Source organism: Alligator sinensis, unplaced genomic scaffold, assembly GCF_000455745.1.
Source record: "Alligator sinensis unplaced genomic scaffold, ASM45574v1 scaffold1153_1, whole genome shotgun sequence".
Taxonomy (NCBI): Eukaryota; Metazoa; Chordata; order Crocodylia; family Alligatoridae; genus Alligator; species Alligator sinensis.
In genome coordinates, this window is record NW_005842549.1 from 956,336 (window position 1) to 975,056 (window position 18,721).

General features: G+C 45.8%; 1 protein-coding gene across 1 annotated transcript in view; it reads left to right on the plus strand.

Annotated features, from left to right (window-relative positions):
- The window catches only part of LOC102374174 (rho GTPase-activating protein 32-like), a gene marked incomplete at its 3' end in the record, with an annotated part of 358,420 nt that overhangs the window by 237,714 nt on the left and 101,985 nt on the right, over positions 1 to 18,721 (plus strand). The window contains exons 4-6 of the mRNA XM_025213809.1: positions 11,564 to 11,655; positions 14,326 to 14,367; positions 14,753 to 14,837. Of these exons, the coding sequence (XP_025069594.1) occupies positions 11,564 to 11,655; positions 14,326 to 14,367; positions 14,753 to 14,837 (219 nt within the window). The remainder of the gene's footprint in view (positions 1 to 11,563; positions 11,656 to 14,325; positions 14,368 to 14,752; positions 14,838 to 18,721) is intronic.

Consider the following 18,721-nt stretch of genomic DNA (forward strand, 5'->3'; position numbering starts at 1 on the left):
CAGCAGATTCGGGGGGCTTGTGCAGAGCCCCCCACATGGCGCAGTGCAGCGGGGGCAGCGGGGATCGCACCCCCACCCCCAGCAGGAAGGGGTTTCCCTCAGGTTTTTTTTTCTTAAAGGGCCAGAGCTGGCCCAGGCACCCATGGCGGGGGGTTGGGGGGCTTTGTGCAGAGCCACTCATGCAGCGGGGGGCAGCGGGATCACCCCCAAGCCCGGCTGGCAGCATCCGGTGAGTTCGGGCTTTTTTTCCAAGTGCTGGGGCGGGCGGGGCAGCCATTGCCGGGCTGGGGGGATGGGCCTGGCTGATTTGGAGATTTGGCAGCAGCCGAATCGCTGAATTCGATTTGGCCGAATTGATTCGGGACAGTGATTCGAATCACCGAATCGAGTCACTGTCCCCTGAATCGTCCGAATCCGAAGTGAATATTAGCCACTTTGCACAGGCCTACTAAAGAGATGTTAATCAAATTCTTTGTGCACAAAGACTCAATCATAATACATTCTGATGGCTGCCCTTAGCGCTTTTACAAGAGTTGGGCAAAATGTTTTCATTGGATTATTGTGATTGGTTTTGAAAGAAATTATTCACAAGTAGCTGGGAGTGTTTATGGGAAGAAACAGTTGTTAAACAAGTCCCAAAGAAATCACCTGGTATTTTTTGACCAGCTCTAGCTATTAGCTGAGAGACCAAGAATGGAAAGGGTCCAGCTATTGAACCACTTCCACCAACAAAACCAGTTCAGCCTTTCCAGATCTGGTTTGATACGCGTTGCCTGGGAGTGGGAGGAAGCAGGTATGTTGATGCCAACAATATCCATTCCATGGGGGTAACTTTCACCCCTGTAGAGGCCTTGAACTAGACCTTCTAGGTGCTCTGAAGACCATACATCAAAATCCACCCTGGTCTTCTGTTTTGCATAGCCAAGGAATGGGTCTCAAGAGGCTGGATATGGCTTCCAGATTCTCTGCCAGTTTCTGTAGAATAGCTTTGTGGAAAACAGGCCCTAGGAACCAACACATTTTGGAGATTCCTGGAGTGTTTAATGTTTCCAGCCTTTCTTCTGCACCCCACCGCACCTGGAGCTATGCAGAGGGAAACATAAGAGCCAGTAGGCAGGCAACTCCCTCATGCTGAAAACTTTCCCAGCTGGGGACTTGAGTGTCTGTGGCTGCCTTTGTGCATCACAAATAGCAAAGATTCCCATTCTTGAGTATTACTTGCTTGCAAATTGAACTGCTCTTCTTTGCACAGAAAGAACCTTGACTTGTTTCCTGATAAATTCATGATTTGTTTTAAAGAGAGAACCATTTTATGCTCCATGCTATGCTATTTAGTTGTTGGTTTTAAATTATTTATGCCTGTGAAGTGTTACTTAAACTTCAGCACAGCTGTGTGCACTAAATAATGAGCATAAACATCAAAGCTAAAAGTTTCAAATCTGGATGCTTGCAGTTACTCACCAAAGGAAGTGTTCCAGTTTGCAGAAGTGCGGGGAGTCCCTGGCTCCTCTTGAATTGCAGTAACATTCGCAAAAGTACAAAGGTGACTAATGTGGTTTAGGGCATGGACGGATGTAAAATAACATCAGTGTAGTGGTTCTCAACCTTTTTAGACTTAAAGCACTGCTCAGAAAATGCTAGCTCTGAGCTTTCACGTGTTTTTTTGATGACGGAAAATTAATAGGACACTTCTTCTGTAACGGAGAGCTCAGACCACAACAGGCCAAAATGGTTTTGACACTATAGATTCCTATTTGAAACCTCTGGGTTTACCTTGTGAATTGGGCACACCTTAGTGTACAAACATGCTGTCCTTTAAAGGATCTTATTTCATTCTGGTTGAGAATCACTGCGTTAGTACAAAATGGAGAGAGGGACTTTATTCTCAAGGACATGTGCAGACATTTGACATAACCAGTCTACAATCACAGGGCTTACTTTCTGTTGCATGACTGTAGATCAGGAGTGGCATGTGCCGATTTTCACTGGTGCTGGGAGTCATGCCGGGAACCTGGTGTTAAGTAATTCAGGGTTGGGGGAAATGTGGGTGGGATCAGGGGAGGAAGCTAGCGGGTTTGGGAGGGTGGGGGGAGGCTCACAGAATTGGGCTGGGGGTTGGTGGGTCATTGGGGTAGGGGGAGGTCCATCTGGAGGTGTGGGGGAAGAAGCAGGGGGCTAAAAGTAGCCCAGTCAGCATTAGAGGGAGGTAGGAACAGTGCAGCTGCGTGCCTGGGATAAACGACTGGGCTTTCCCAGCCCTGGAACTACACTCCAAATAAGTACAGACATTCACCAGGTGGGGCTAACCCACGGGTTGGCAACCCCTGGCACGCGTGGCCCTTTTGCTCAGCACACCACTGCCGACCCGGGCTCTGGGCAGTTGCTCCTGCCAGCCACGGACCTGGGCTGCTCCCAGCAGGTGACTAGGAGGCTGCAAGCCCTGCAGCAAGCAGCTCAAACTCCATGGCTGGCAGTGGCTACCCAGAGCCCGTACTCTGATCTAAGTTAGTTCACCTCCTCAGATGAACTAATTTAGCCTGCCATTTGTCACCTGTCTTAACCTCCCCAAATGTCTGCACAGATTAGCATTTAGATTGACTTAATTCTATTTAGGTTGATAGAAATGTAACATCTGCATGTACAGGTCCAGATTAACCCATTAGTGGATCCTAGGCAAGCAAACTTGTGGGCCATATGCAGGCCAGTCAAGACCTCCCTTGCCACCCCAGCGTTGCTGCCCGCGGGAAGCGGGACTTGGAGACACTTGGAGAAGCAGCCACCGCAGCGGGAAGGCCAGAGGAAGGGAAAGGAGGTGGATGCGGCCATTCACACTCCTGCCTTGGAGGGAAGGGGGAAGGACTGGGCCCCCTTACACCTCCATCTGCTCCTAACCCTCAGTGAAGGAAGGTATACCAAAGTATCTACCCCTAAAATGGCTATGCCTTAGCTTCACTTACTACGGACTAAGAATGGGCAGACCAAACAGTTATATCGGGTTCAGCTGCACAGTAGCAAAATCCCCCACATTTATGGGGCTGTAGTTTATCTGTCCATACCTTAAGTCTTATTGATTTTCAGTGGGGCTTAGGCACGTCCAAAATTTCCAAAGCATCTATGCTTCATGTAGAATTTGGGTGTCTCACTTAAGGTACCCACATTTGAAAATATTGTCTTAGTTGTCCATAATGTATGTGTATGGTGGTGAAATGCGTAAAATAAATAATTAAATAAAAAAGTTTCATTTTTAGTTGGAAAAGAATGTTAAAATCACTGCATTGCAGTGAAAAACTCTGATCTAAAGCCGCTTGAAGTCAATCGACTAGGTTCTGGGAGGCCCTAATTTGATTACTAAGTTTTGGACTAGTGCAGACTTGAAGCAGCATTGACATTAAACCATGAAAATCGGACTAAATAATTTGCATAAACAGATTTGTTATGCAATTACTGGGTTTCCACAGAACACTGATGCATAAAAAATAAGGAACAAAAAGTAACAACTGCAGATGCTTGTGAGCTAATTTTAAAATGTAAATAATTCAGCTGTTTCAAAATGATTTTTAAAATCAAATTGCTGTGACAAGAGGCACAAAAGATGACAAATCTCATTTTAGTGGATTTTGTTTATATTTTGAGAGAAGACTTATCAAGGGGAACAATTTGTATTCCAGGTTTCAGAGCAAAATGAGTATAAATCAGTAATAATGGTATAGTGTATGTGCACGCGCATGCGCATGCATTTGGGAAAGAAAGTTTCTGCTTTTATTTTGGTGGCACACTTAAGCTACAATAAGTATGTGTTATTTATCAATACTCTTCCGTTTCTTGTTCCATTGATGGAAATTTCTCCTGCTGGTACTTCATATAAGGGCTTCTAGCTCAGAGGAGAACCATCATTCCTCTCAAGCTTCCTGATTTTTGAGATTTCTCAAATTGGGCCCACTGGTAACAAGATTGCTTTTCTGCAGCTGGCTCCAACTTCAATACATTTGGAAACACAACCCTTTAATTTAACAATAAAAGGAAATGTACAGCATCTCATTATGGACTGTTTAAATGAATGCACACTGAAAGAATACTGAGGCTAGGGACAGACATTACATATAAACTGGTTTAAGTGATCAGAAACTGGTTTAAACCTGTAACAGAACAAATGTTCAGGGCCCATAAGCCAGTTTGAAAATGGCTGAAATCAGTTTGAGATAAAACCTGGTTGAATGTAGTATCAGACTTAACTGATTTGGCACCAATGTCTGTCCCAGACCCCTTGCTGGTTTAAGATGAACCAGACTCCTCCAGCATCCCAGAATGCTCTTTGGGCTGGGTGCTGCTCTCTGCTCCACAGCAGAGCTGGCCCCTCCCCTCTGCTCATTGGCCGATGCTCCAGCAGAGACTTGCAGGCACAGCAGGGTCTTCTGGCTTCCCCGTGCTCCCCTCCCTGCTCTCACCACTCACTGTTTAAGCAGAGATCCTTTCCCCCTCTCTCCCAAAGCACCAACCACAGCCAGCATGTGGTATGCTAGCTAATGCTGTGTAAAGTAGATAGGATAGTGTCCACGTAGGGCTTTTCGAGCTAATCAACAGCTCAGCTGATAATGTCTCTGCATTCCTTCCTTTGGAAAAAGCTGTTTAAGAAGAGCTTAAACTAAAGAGCAAGGCTTTGTTTTCTGATGGGGTGCTAAATGCTGATAACAAAGCTGATAAATGCTTGGTTATCAAGGAAGGGGGGACCTCTCCATAATCACAGCATCCTCAGCCATGCCTATGGCCCCCTCAGCTCAGCCCTCTGGAAGGGAAGGGAGGGCTGCTCTAGCGTCCCCTGGCTTCTAGCTTGAACAGCTTCAGGCATGTGCCTGCATGTCTGGGATGTCTGTGCAGTTACAAAGTGATTTAGCCTAGCCAGGTTAGACTAACCTGCAAAGATTAAATCAATTCAGGCTCAGGCTTTTTGGATGTCTGTCCCTAGCCAGAGAGGCCCAGATCTCCCTCCAGCATGATTTGGACACAAGTCAACTGGGAAGGGGAGAATAAAATGAGTTTTCCAAAGAGAAATGTTGGCACTGGAGTCTCTTCAAGTGTGGGCTTCTGCCTACACAGCTTTGAGTCAGACAGGGCGATCTCTACCCACAGCTGTAAAATGGCTTGGAGCCCACCTTTTGCTGTCAGATTCACTTACCAATTTTCACATGACGCCAGCTTCTGCTGCAGGTGGGAGATGGAAAAGTTATGTTTCTTCCCACAAAAGTTCTTTCCCATGGAAATCCAGACAGGCAATATATCAGGCTCTGCTTAAAAACTGCTTACAGGAGTGGCATATTTAGTACTGTAATTAGTTATTTTATTATGTAAAAGAGCTAGAAGGTTTATTAAATTGGCTAGCCTCAACACTAGAATTCACAGTTGAGACTCTTAAGTATTTTATTAATGCTATAGATTAAAGTAATTGTTTAATTAATACAGTTCAGTCAAGGATTGTTTTATTTAAGGGTATAAATATTGTAATTGTTTTCCTTCAGCGTGTAGGTGGACATTTTACACACCGACTGCTTATAGGACAGTGGTATTAAAATACTGCCTAGGTGCAAGTGCAGTGAGAGTAGCTGTGTCATTGATTCCAATTGAATCAATAATGCCCAGGGGAGGAGGCATCGTTCATAATTGCTGCAACATTGCTCTTCCAAGGGCAGCACATAATGCAATTAGGGAGGAATTCACCTTTGTGCAGAGAATCTCTGCATCACTGAAATCCTACACAAACCCTCAGGGATTTTGTTCCTGCTTCTCAGAGTCGATACCCCTTTTTTCCCTTAGACCTCTGTTATTATTTTAAATAAAACATGAAGTGATGGCTGATGGATATTTTTTACTATTAATTTTTCAGCTCTGTATGCTGGGGTGTGGCTGGGCTATTTGATCCCACATGGTTTAAGATAATTGCTTGCACAAGAGGCACAGGAAAGATCCCCATGCCCCATGTGAGGTAATACACAGCGTAGCACATACTAAATGGAGGATTCTTTCTTTTCTCTGAAGCTTCAGGTACTGGCTAATGGTGGCAGCAGCAGCAGCAACAACAGTGAACTGTACTAGGCTTGCAAGTAGTTACCCAGTCTTTTAAGACCGCTTCAGTAATATTATAGAGTTGTCTGAGAACTGAGCCTTGGCCTCTTTCTGCCTTGGCCTCTTCCTGCATCTTTTGACATTCACATACACAGAAACCACTTGGTATGCTCCTACTTTGGATTATATGAATGGAAGCTTTCTGGGGCACGGCCCATTTTCTTTTTCTGTGTTTTGGAAACCACAGGGTATACTTAAGCTCTGTTACCCTTCTGGCATGTATTAGCTCTGCTCAGCCGTCTCTCTCTGGATTTGTTTGGGAACACAAGAATTAGCATGCCGGATCAGAGCACTGGACCACTATGCCTGTCATTAGTGAATGGATTTCACAGAATGCTACTTTGTTCTTGCGTTCAAGTTGAAATGCCCGCCTTACCGTCTCTTGACCATTCGTTATTCTGGACACTGCTCATGTGCGTAATTTGGTCTGTGTTTGACTTGTAGTTGGCCTTGTCCTTGCTTTGCTGTTTTCCTCCAGGTCACTAATAGGCTTCTCCTGGCCAAGACCAAAGGGTCATGTATTTGTCTGTTCCCTGAGCTTCCACACTTCTTTGTTTCCACTGTGCCTTTTTATTTTGCTCTTGCTAATTCCTTTTACAGTTGTGTGCCATGCACTTTCTGTGTCCTCTTCCCAGCGTCTCTGTGGGTCTTCTTGGTTGCCTAGGTTTTCCATGACTGACCTGTACCCACCCTTCATTCTGGATAAATTTTATTTGAAAAAAGGAACTTGATTATGTGCATAGGTGGATAGTTGATGCCAGGGAGATAAGATGGGGGATCATCATTCTAGATGTGCCCCGTTCAATATTCCTCCTCTACAACTTGCCGTTGCATTGCTAACTTGTCATTATGAAGACAGGATACTGTGCTGGATAGATCATTGTCCTGTCCCAGTACGACTTATGCTTATGGAGACTCGGTCCTTGTAGTATCCAGGTACCTTTCTTTACTCAAAGAACCTTGTCTGCCAAGTACCTTTCAGTCTCAGGAATGCAAGTGACAAGTCAAGCATACGTCCTATGAAGCTTATAAATCATGGGTAATCTGTAATGATAGGCTTATGTAGGACTTGTAATGCATCATCAGCATTGGCGTTCCTCACAGTTGAGGACAATTATCTTCAGTGATTGTCCTGTCTGTGGGTCCAAAGATGACTGATGAGGCCTATCCAGGATCAGCAGATTCTGTTGCAGCTCAGGCACATGTTTCTGTGTGGGGTGGGTGGCTCTGGGTTCTTGGTTCAGTCCATGACGTGCTGATTCTGCTGCTCCTGTTTTTCCATCTCCTGTTATCACAAGGTTTCAAAGTACTGAGATCTTTGCAGCAGACTCTTCCTCCGTTTGGGGCGGTCCTGGGCAAGTCTCCCACAAGTCGATATCGATGCATGTGATGTGATGCATAAACCACATAAAGGCCCTGTGCACAGGGTCACTTTTGCCCAGCGTGAATTGAATCAATGTGAGGTTCGTAGGTGGCACTATTTAAGGTAATAGCCAAGTCTTGCCTAATCGTCAGTGTAGTTAACCTTGTAGTACCTCTGTGATGTGGGTCAGGGCTCGTGTCTGTTTACCAGAGGAACAGCTGAGGCCCAGAAAAGCAAATTGACTTGTTAATGAGGTCTGAGGCAGCGCAAGTAACTGAAGTCAGGTTCAAGTGTCACACTAGTGTCCTAAGCTGGGACCATCCAGCTTCCCCTACACGTGTATATTATTGCCAAATTAATATGTAATAATGAGCACCTCTCAGGTCGAAATTTTTTTTATTATTTCAAGCTATTCCTGACCTCTGTTGTAGAAAGTCAAGGAGACAGTCAGGTCTCTTGTGACTTTTTAGCATTGCAGCCCTTGTTGGTCCATTTTAGGGGCCTTGTTACACATTGCAGTTTGAGCTGCTTAAATGTTGATCAGTGTTAGTGCTAGCTTGAGTTCGGAGCAGTCACACCTTAAGGCTAAAAACCTCTGTCTCTCTCCCACCTGAGCAGCTGTGACTTGTCACTTAGAGGGCTGGCAAGCAGGGGCCTGACTAGGAGCTACAACTGAGTTGCCACTGCAGGGCTGTTGAGCCAGGATAGGCTTCTAGCCCTGCTGTAAGTGTGGGGTGTGAGGAATGGGTTGGGGGAAGGAGGGAACCTGAAGCTGAGAGGCGGAGAGCTGTGGGATGGGGGTGAGTAATGACATAGGAGCTGGAAAAGAAATGGAGGTGGGGGAAGAGTGGTGAAATGAAGGAAGTCACTGAAGGATAAAATAAAAAGAAGTACAAAAAAAAAAGAGAGAGACTTTAAAAAGAAATAAAAAGGAAGTAAATTAAAGAAGGCCTTATTCTAATATAATAAAAGCCTTTGTCTGTCTGTTTGTCTGTCTGTCTGTCCGTAACTCTCCAGACCAACTGCGCATGCACTGACGAGAGGGCGCACCCTGATTGGCTGAAGGGCCTGGAGCATTACATACAGAGGGGGCAAGGGAGCCGCCTCCCCCCACAACAGCAGCTGGCAGAGAGGGGCAGGCTGGAAGAGGGGAGGACGGGAGGGAGCGGGGGAGCGGGAAGGGGAAGGGGAAGGCAGGGTTTCTGGTGGCAGCACTCCCTGCACTGCCCCCCCTGCCAACTGCTGCCCAGCCCTGACAACATCCGGCAGAGAAGGGGAGGTGGGAAGGTTGTGTGCCACCAGGTGTCAGCAGCCATGCAAGCTCCCCTCCCCACTGTCCCTGGGACCCGGTGGCGGCATGCGGGGTGGGGCACCTGGGGCCATACTGGAAGAGGTGGGGAGTGGGGCTCACGGGGCTGGATGGCAGGTCGGGCAGGGACGTCATTCGTGACAGGCAGTCTGCTAGTGTTTTAATAAATTGGGTTTAGGATTGGGGTGTGGGGGTGCTGGTTGTATTTCCCAAGGTGGCTGGGATGTGGGAGTGGTGAAGGGAGGTGCTTTTGGGGGTGCTACTGCCCCTGCCCCAGGAAGGAAGTGCCAGCTCATGGGGACCCAATCCAGCCCCCTACCTTGTTCCTGCCATAACCAACTAGACGGCTTCTGGACCCGTCCGTGCTGCGCGACCTGGCTAGCTGGTATGTGCACAGGCTTGCACCCCTGCAAGTGGGAAAGTCACGCTACTGGGAGGAGGGGGGTAGTTGACTTGGTGCTACAACTGCCCCCTGATCAGTAGAGAACAGGGGATGGAAAGTTTGTCCACACAGAGCAGGAGGGTGGGGTGGTTATACTGCACCCAGGGATGCTGGAGGACTGCAGCTTGGGTGGCTCATCTGTGGGGAGTGGCTGCACGGTGATGGAACACGAGCGGGGTAACATGGACCAGAGAAACCTGCCCTGGAGTGGCGTAACTTTAAGGTGCCTAAAGTGTGCTTAAAACTAGTGTCAGCTGTTAATGTGTGGACAATCTGGGGGTTAAGAGCTCCGGGAGCTGCTTAAAATTCCTGTGTAACAAGGCCCTAAATTGTCATCTCTATATGGTATCTCTTTATCTGGCTGGGAAGCCACTGAAAGCAAGGGCCGTGTTACTTTGAACAGTGTGTAAAGCACTGATGTAGCCTCTGGCACGTCATTGCCTTGTGCTGTGAAAAGAAAAGAAAAGGTTTAAGAGTTAGTAATGAAGCTGTGCTGAAACTGTGACTCTAAATGCCTTCAATTTAAAGAGGTGCTTCAAATCTAGTTCTGAATGTTACTACTGTGAATACCTGTTAAATAGCCAAGGGCAGGTTCTTTTGCTGCAGATCACATGCCTATTTTTATTCTAAGGGTAAACGTCACCAATAACATAAATTTCAAGGCTCAGATTCCTATTTATTTGTGGCCTGATACATAAAGTAAATTGTCTTCCCTACAAAGAGAGTAAAACTGTTATTTTGAATAAGGATACACAGAACAGTGTAGAAAAAGTGCAATCATCCTGTTCTTCTGTGTTCAGTATGAAGCTCACAAGAGAAGAAAACTGCGAAGTAGGAAGATTTGAGCTTCTGGCAATACTGAACCCACTCCAGCTTCTTCTGAAGTGTCTGGATCCCCTTCATGTCTTTGTCATCCATCATTAAAGCATGAACCAATTCTTTTTTAAAATTGTGGTGACAGTTACTACAAATAACTAACTTAATGCTTCAGCCCTATTTCCTATGTACGTGGCTGAGCCCGTGTACATCTTTATAGAGGTTTACTAGGCCTGTGGGTGGACATGATTTTGATTCTGGGATCTGGAAAAATCAGAGCTGCACCACAAGATGAAGTTCTGGCCTAGGTGAACAACTATGCACCAAAGGACCCTATATCTGTACCTTTTATTTTTATATGTTTTAATGATACAGAATTCCTATGCATTCTATGAGATATGTGGAGAAACTGAGAAGGTAACTCAGGCCTCCAATAAAATCATCTTTTTAGTGGAGGTAAATGAGTACCCAAGGGATGTAAATGCAGTTCAAATTTATCCTTCTGAGTGAGGCAAGATATAAAGACACAACTGCTGCCATTGCACCAGCTATGTGCTTTTCACCCTTTCTCTTTTGGTCTGAAACTTCATTAGTGACAGGACAGTAAAAGTTTATAAAGGTCTAGAATGTGAATGACTAGAAAGTTAGGAATGTGAAACAACAACGCAACATGCAGTCAAAGCTGCCTTGGCCCACAAAACAGCACTCACAACCAGATGTGTATCTTGTGATCCCTTTTTGTTGTACCTTTTAGTATTGATCCAGGCTTTTTATTGTGTATGTTTACTTAGGCCAAGAATCCAAAACATTTCCATGTTTAGGCACTTAAATAATTAAACTGATTTTCAACAGTGCTGAGGTCCTAGTTGCTTCTATTGCCTCCAGTGGCTGCTGTTCTGAAAATCAGGATACTTGTTTAGGTCCATGGATTAGCTCCTAGTTTTGAAAAGCTCTTCCTTATTAATTCCTTGGGTTTATCATCTCTTGTATCTGTTACTGATTAATGAGAATCAGCAGGGCTCTATGGGAAGCTAAAGCATCAGCTTTAGCTGCTTATGTGAGATCAGAAACCCTGGACTCAGGCTACAAACAGACGTCACATTTGTCCCAGAGTAAACCATTTTATGCTAGGACAAAGTGACGTTGTTTAAATGTCCATGTCCGTTGTCCTGGGATACATCCTAAAAAGGCTCATGCATAGCAAAATACATCTGAATGGTTATTTTGGGACTGCATCATTGAAGCAATGGTGGAAAAGTGGCAATTTATTTAGTCTTACCTAACCCCTTATTGGAAGAGCTGTGTGTGGACATGCCAGTTTTGGGATATTTCTGTTTTAGGACACACACAGACACAACTTGTCCAGGGACAAATGCCGTGTCTGTTCCTAGCCTCAGTGTACGTAAGAAAAATGCATTTGGAAAATCGAATGGGCAGGGTGTACAAGTAGTTGGTGCTGGAGGCAACAAAATGTAGTGTGCAACCATTAACGACTCCATTTCTTCATTTTTTGCAGGCAAGAGGCGCAGATATCCCAGATATTACAGGGGAGCTGCCACTTCGGACATGTGGCAGCACAGCCAGCATGAAAGTGAAGAATGTGAAAAAGTAAGAACAAAACCATTGCTTTTCTTAGCTCTGTAGCTTTTCTGTCCTCTCAGCACCCCCTGTTAATCTCCATTGCATTAGCTATGTTCAGCAGAACCAATACATCCAGAAGCCTAGCGGGGTTTGCGGTAGTCTCCGTATCAGAGCTGCATAGACCTTCAACCTGTGAAAAGTGGCCTGCTGGTCAGCAGTTCCCAAACCAGGGGTTAAAGTAGTTGTGAGTGGGTTTATGAGCCTGTAGAATCCGTAACAAGTCTGCAGTTAACAAGTAGTGCGCTTTCCGAGGCCTCAGCTGCTTTGCAGTGACTGTCCCCATGCCTGCAGTTGCTCCATTATAATGAGAGCTAAAACGGGGGCAAATTAGCCTCTTTTTCATTCAGGCTTCATTCATCCCCTGCAAGCAGCGCTGCCTGGGCTGCGCCAGCCAAGCACCAAGCCGGCCCCATCCCATGCAGGTGGCGCTGCCTGGGCCACGCCAGCCGAGTGCTGAACCTGGCCCCGTCCACTATGAGAGGTGCTGCCAAGCCCAGTTCTGCCCCTGTGAGTGGTGCCGGGCTTGGCGCTCAGCAGTGCCACTTGCAGCAGACAGGGCTAGGCTTAGCGCTTGGCTGGCACAGCTCCATCCTAGGTGAGTGGTGCTGGGCTCAGCACTCAGCTGACACAGTCCAGGCAGTGCCGCTTGCAGGGAATGGGGCCGTGCCAGCCAAGCCCGGCCCCATTCCCTTATGAGCAGTGCTGTAGCACGTGTCTACCTCCCTGGGTACCCAGCCTGCAGCGAGGGCATACAAGGGCTGGTATAAGTCAACCCCATATTTCTGATCCAAAAAGTTAGGTCAACTTGATGCACCAGATCTATGAAATTCTTAACTTTTTGGATCAAAAAACTGGGTCGACTTATACACTGCATGGAACCTATATACCATAAAATTCAGTAATTGTGATCAAGGTTCCCTCTAAGGTGTGTGTGTGTGTGTGTGTGTGCCGTGTACCTGCTGGGATAGGAGCTGGGCTGTGGCATGGGACACTTACATGATGGTAAGTTCCTCCAAGAGGCAAGACAGAGGCAGAGGTGTGGGCAGGAGCGGGAGCCTGGCGCGGGCTCCACTGGCTCCAGGGAACCACTTCATTCCCCCGCTTTGCCTCAGGCAGTGAGGAGGCACGTGGCATCAGGGCTGGGGAGTGGAGCACTTCCTCGGACCCTGCGGAGCAGTTCCTCGGAGCTGGCGGAGCCTGCACCAGCCCCCAGCCCCAGCCTCCATCCCTGCCTTGCCTCACCTCAGGGAGGAGCTGCTGCCTGCCCCAGTGAGGCTCTGCCAGTGCTGGGGAACTGCTCCGTGGGCTCTGCCAACTCCAGGGAAGTCCTCCATTGCCCAGCCCTGATGCCACGAGCGGTTCCCTGGAGCCAGCAGAGCCTCACTCGGGGCAGACAGTGGCTCCTCCCTGAGGTGAGGCAAGGCAGGGATGGAGGCTGGTGCTGGTGCAGGCTCTGTTGGCTCCGGGGAACTGCTCCATGGGCTCCTCCGGCCCCATGGAAGTGCTCCAATCCCCAGCTCTGATGCCACGTGCCTCCTTGCTTACCGAGGCAAAGCGGGGGAGCGGAGCAGTGTCCCAGAGCTGGCGGAGCCCACGCCAGCTCCAGGCTCCAGCCCCGAAGCCCCCTAGCCTTCAGCCTCCAGGCCCCAGCCCCCGCTGCCTGCCTCGGGTGAGGAGCTTACCTTTGGTAAGTGTCCCACGACACACCAAAAGCAGTGCGCTCACGGACCGCTGCTCCTTAGAGGGAACATTGTAATCAGTTAAGATAACTGGCCTGGATGTCAAGGCCAGGAATGGATGTAACTTGTGGTGTTGGTGCTGGTAACACTTGCCTGCTCTTTTGGAGTGGTTCCAAAGCTCACTTGGATTTTGGATCTCACTCTTGTGATTCAAGCTCTTGTAATTTCCCACCTGAACGTGGCTTATTAAAACAAACTAAGGGGAAGCTTGTTCGGTGCATAAGTGTGATATTTCCCGCATCTTCCTGTGCTCGACAGGAAAGCTAAAAGCAAGTGTGTGGCCTTTCTATATGTTTTCATTAGAATTTTTCCCTCTTTCTGCTGCCTTCTTTCAATCTCTTTTTTCCCTGTAACCTGTTCAAAGTGCTTTTTTTTCACTCCTTTTTTTTTTTCCAGCTTCTGTCTGCCAAGGGAATGAATACATTCCCTTGGCAGAATGTATTCAACTGCTAGAAGCTGAAGTTTTAAACTCATAATCTGTGAGTGGGTTCAAAATCTGGCATTATAACTTGGCCCATACTTACCTAGAGTGCTGACCTAACATCCAGAACTGTCCAGCACTGATCTGTGCATTCAGAGCCCTCCTTTTGTCACGCTGTGATGCTGTTAGGGAAAATGGCTCTTTGTTCTAGTGCTTAGCAGCCAGATGCTGTGTCTCACTTCCCACTTAAATTCCCGTGGGAAGAGAGAGCCAGATAATGACAATCTCATTGGCTCACAACCAGAAATATCTATAGGAGTCTATAGCAGCTTCGGCAGAAGCAAGAGCATGTAGCAGAGCCAGAGACGTCTCCACTGTCAGCCATCGCAGTAGCTTGGGACACTTGGGGATGATTATGCCTCACCTCTGAATCTTAAAAAAGCCAAAGGATAAAAAACATTTCTTCTGCATCCTCAGATACACCCACCCAGGACTGATGGGCTGTGATGCCTTTCACAGGTAAAGTTCTACTTTCATACACGTCTCTCTTGCGTCAGGGTGTTAGTGTCACAGATGAATACTCCCAGCGAAGGTGAAGGTGGACCAGGTCTCGGGGCATCCTTCCCTATAGACACTATAGATGGTGATGGAACGCATGCTCTTCCCCAAAGTGGCAATGATAAATGTCCCTTTGTGGCTCAGTTTACCTTCCTCACCAAATCCCTATCCTCACTGCTTTTTAATGCCTCACATAAAAGGTGTTGTACATTCTGGTGGCTTGAAGACGATGGAGCTTCCTGGACAGGCACTTTAATAGTGGGTTAGCTGCATTTTGTCACTGCACTTGATTCCAGCAATTTTTTCAGTGATTTGCATCTTATGGATTGCTTTTAATGTGCTTCAGGTTATCTTTTACCAAGGGCCACTTCCCGAAGATGGCTGAGTGCGCACACTTCCATTATGAGAATGTGGACTTTGGCAACATACAGGTGAGTTTTTTTTTTGCTTTCTTTTATATATAATTGGGTTTATTTTTGTCATTGTATTAAGCTGGACCAAGCATTTGATAGCACTCCAGGTAGGTACACTTTAATTTTCTGTTATCTGGGTAATTTCCTACACTAAGCAAGATTCTACTTTCATTATACCTATGCCCTCTTGAAATAAAAGGGAGAATTATCTTTCTCTGGGTTTGATTAATGTCAATATTTTTAAGACAGCTGTTGGAAACAATTTTGAATTTTTACAGCCGACTCGACTGATAACGAGCATTTGTTTCCTGCATGGGTGTGCATTTATATAAAGATGTATATGCAAATATATGTAAATCAAGTATTTATAGACTAGAAGTGAGTTCAGGTTTGGTTTATGTGGTATTTGCCCCACACACACCCAGCAGGTCTGTCCTCCTTAAACGAATAACAGGAGGCTGTCAACCAACTCCTGCTCTTTAATGCGGTGCTTGCTTTCAGAGACCAGTATCACCACTGATGCCTCTAGGATCCACCAGTTTTGTAGCCAAGGGAGGAGTGAATTCCCAGGCTGCCCCCCTTTAACATCTGAATCATTTTGTGTAAAGTGAAGTGAGTTAGTTACAGATTTCTAACGTTCTGCCCTTGAAAGTTGTGCTTCTGCCAGTGTGCATCCACTCTCCCACTGCCGTGCAACGTTTTGACTGATAAGGAATCAAATGATCACATCCCAGTTTCAACTTATTGTTCAAGTATGTCTGCCTTTGGAACGAAAGGTTTGCCCAGTAGCACTGGTGAGAGGGAAGAGTGGAACAGTTTTGTAGGAGATAGCTGATAAAGAAAACAGTAGACAAAGTTCAGTCCCTGTTCTTAGAACTAAGAGGCAACAGACTATGTTCAAAGCCATGTTTTGCTAGATGGTGCATGCATGTGTGCATGCGAATGTACATGCAAAAGCCCTAACCTTCTAAACAGGCAAGGGAAAATGGGCACAGCACGGAGAGGTGAAGTCACTTGCCTGAGCTCGTGCAGCTGATCAGTAGCAGAGCCAAGACTAGAACTTGTATTGTGGGACTTATATCAAGTGCCAGTCTTGGAGCATGCTGCCTTTCCATGCTGCTCTAGTGTTTACTTCCTGTTCTTACTGAAGTCAGTGGAAGATATGCCACTGAACCAAGAAGAGCAGGATCCAGCTTTTGTATTGCATTATGTTTCTAATGAGAATCACAACTGTTTTCTGCTCCTCTGTATCTGGAGAGCATGACTAGCTCTGCCTCTCTACCCAGATCCCTTTTTATGTTCTGAATTGACACCATTAATCTTTTTGTTGTTTTGAAGAGGGTTTCATACAGGAGTAAGTGCTGAGCAGGACTGTCTAGATTTATATTGTATTGCGTTGTGCATTCCTCTGAGAATGCTCTTGTCTCTTCCATCATTCAAAGATAATAAGCGTATTGAGTGCATTACCAGACCTCCAACATAATGATTTACTTGAGCAAGATTGCATCCTGTGGCTCTCTATTATTGCTTAAAATATTTTGAGGACAAATGATTGGACTGTGTTTGTGGTTTCAGTACATCTTGATGTGTGTTAATACTTCAGGCATGGTTAGATAGCAGTGAGGCTGAATTTAGTGTTTGTGAAAAGGAGCTTCTAATCACAGTGGTAAAAGCATGTGTGATCTTTTCAAATTTCCTTCATGTTATTCTGCCAGCGAACCTTAATCTGGGGGAAAATTTTGAAATGTGAAACTCTTGGCTTTTAATTGCCCACAGTACTCTTGAAAGTTAGGACTTCAGATTCAAAGTCATTTACATGTTTTAAATATTTTTTCCCCAGGCTCTTTGCAAAAAAAAAAACATGCTTAACTGTAGGGCTACTTTCTTGCATAATGTTAAGCATGTGCTTAAATTTATTTATTGAATCAGAGCCCAGTAGACCCTACCTTCTGGTTTCTAAGTTCTAGCAGTGATAGCTGGTAGAGTCCCATTGGGCAGCAACTTTCTAACAGGAATAAGAAGCACTGTAAGAGAGTGGTTGGGACTCGCTGCTCCTGTGAACTAAACCACATTCTCCAGATCTCCAACCGTGAAAGGCCATGGGCATTACTGTGGTTTCTTGGGAGAAGACCAAGTATTAAAAGCTGTCAAAGAAAAACAAATTAAAGCTCTTAGTTTTATCTATTGACGCAGTTCCCTGGTGTAAAGCATAGTGCTGTATTGAACCTTAAACAAGTGACAGTCCTTAGCGGTTCTTTTGTGCTAACAGATTGAAGTAGACAAGAGAATAGCAGTAGGCTGGAATGGCATGCTTCTTGAATGACAGCTTGGTACCCAGTTGCAAATTATTAATGTGCATCTGAAGGCATGGTGGGTGTAATTTCTTGGGAAAAATGATGTGCTCTTAATTTGCATAAGAGAAATGCAGCGTTTTATAGCTAGAACAGTAATTGCATAAAGGTGCCTACTAACAGTCTGGCCAGCTTTCAAATCGCTTTGTAATGTTTATATTATATGCAATAGGGGCTTGGTTGTGCAATGGATGTTAATACCTTGACATTTCACCTCTAGATGCTCTTAAATCAGCCTCATGAGACATGAAAATGGATTTGTTCTGTTCTTACTCTAGTGCTAGTTCAACAAAACCCCACTCACATCAGCTTGATTTTTCTCTTTTTAAAGAGACCCAGGACTGGTCCATAAGGGTTGTTGCCCGTCACCAGTGAGGTGCCCTGGCAGTTGCATGACCATCGTGCTGAACACTGCATGGGTTACACAGTGAAGGAGCTGTGTGGAGCCTGGATTCATCCACTGGATGGGAACTCCCTTGTTTTTGTGTCTCAAATTCAGATACACGTTTAAGCTGAGATTTCCAAAGCAGCTTAATGAGCTTTGGGCATGAAATTCCATCTGAAATGAAGGGCAGAAGGCAGTGCTTCGTTCATGTGATGAAGTGGGCTGTTGCCTGCAAAAACCTACGCCTCTCTGAACTAGCTGGTCTCTAAGGTGCCACTCAGCTCTGCCAGCTGCCTGACTTCTCATGAATGTGGCTAACTACTTGTCTCTATTGTGGAATGAATGGAGAGCTGAGAGCCCAAGGAGACTTTGAAAATCAGTTTGAAAAAACTCCTGCATAATACCTATAAAATAAAATCCAAATGACATTTATGGAATAAACCGTATTCCTGTGAGGGTTTGTGTGTGGTGTGAGTCACCAGAGGGCAGTAGAGCTGACCATCTCTTCTTTGAATTGACTTGCTGCTATTCAAAATGCTTTAAAGGCTGATTATAAAATGTTATAAATGGGATGTGGGGTTGTGTCTATTCAGTCAGCGTCCTAGTTCCATGGGCGGCATGACACCCAAGGCGTGAAGGGTGGGCCAACAGCCATATTTGTCAACGATGAGAAATGTTTTCTTTGCTCTCTTATTGTGAGAAGTAACTTCCTGGGTTTTACACTTGATTTAGTTGTGCATTTTCAGCTCTCAGCAGGTTGGTCTGGTATATGGTTGGCTGTCATCTACATGGCGGACACCATAATATACTGAGCTCTCATCCTGATCACATTGCTTGCTCGCCCTGACCTCAGACAAATTAATTAAACGCCTTTGTAACAGGATGTGCTTTGATGATTGCAGCAGTATAAGGAACTCACTGGTATGGAGACAAATTATATTTAGCTTGTCAGTGTCTTGGTTTTCACTTGTGTTAGTAAGGATAATAACACCTACTTCACATTGGGAGTTACGTAAGCTATTTGCTAAGGTTGGTGCAGTGCTGTGAAAAGCTGGAGCATAATATGATATAAAGTATTATTATCTTAGCAATCCACTCTAGAACAGGAGGTTGCGTTAGCACAAAAGAAGTAAGAAGCAAAGCAAAGCTTTGGAAGGCTCTTTCCC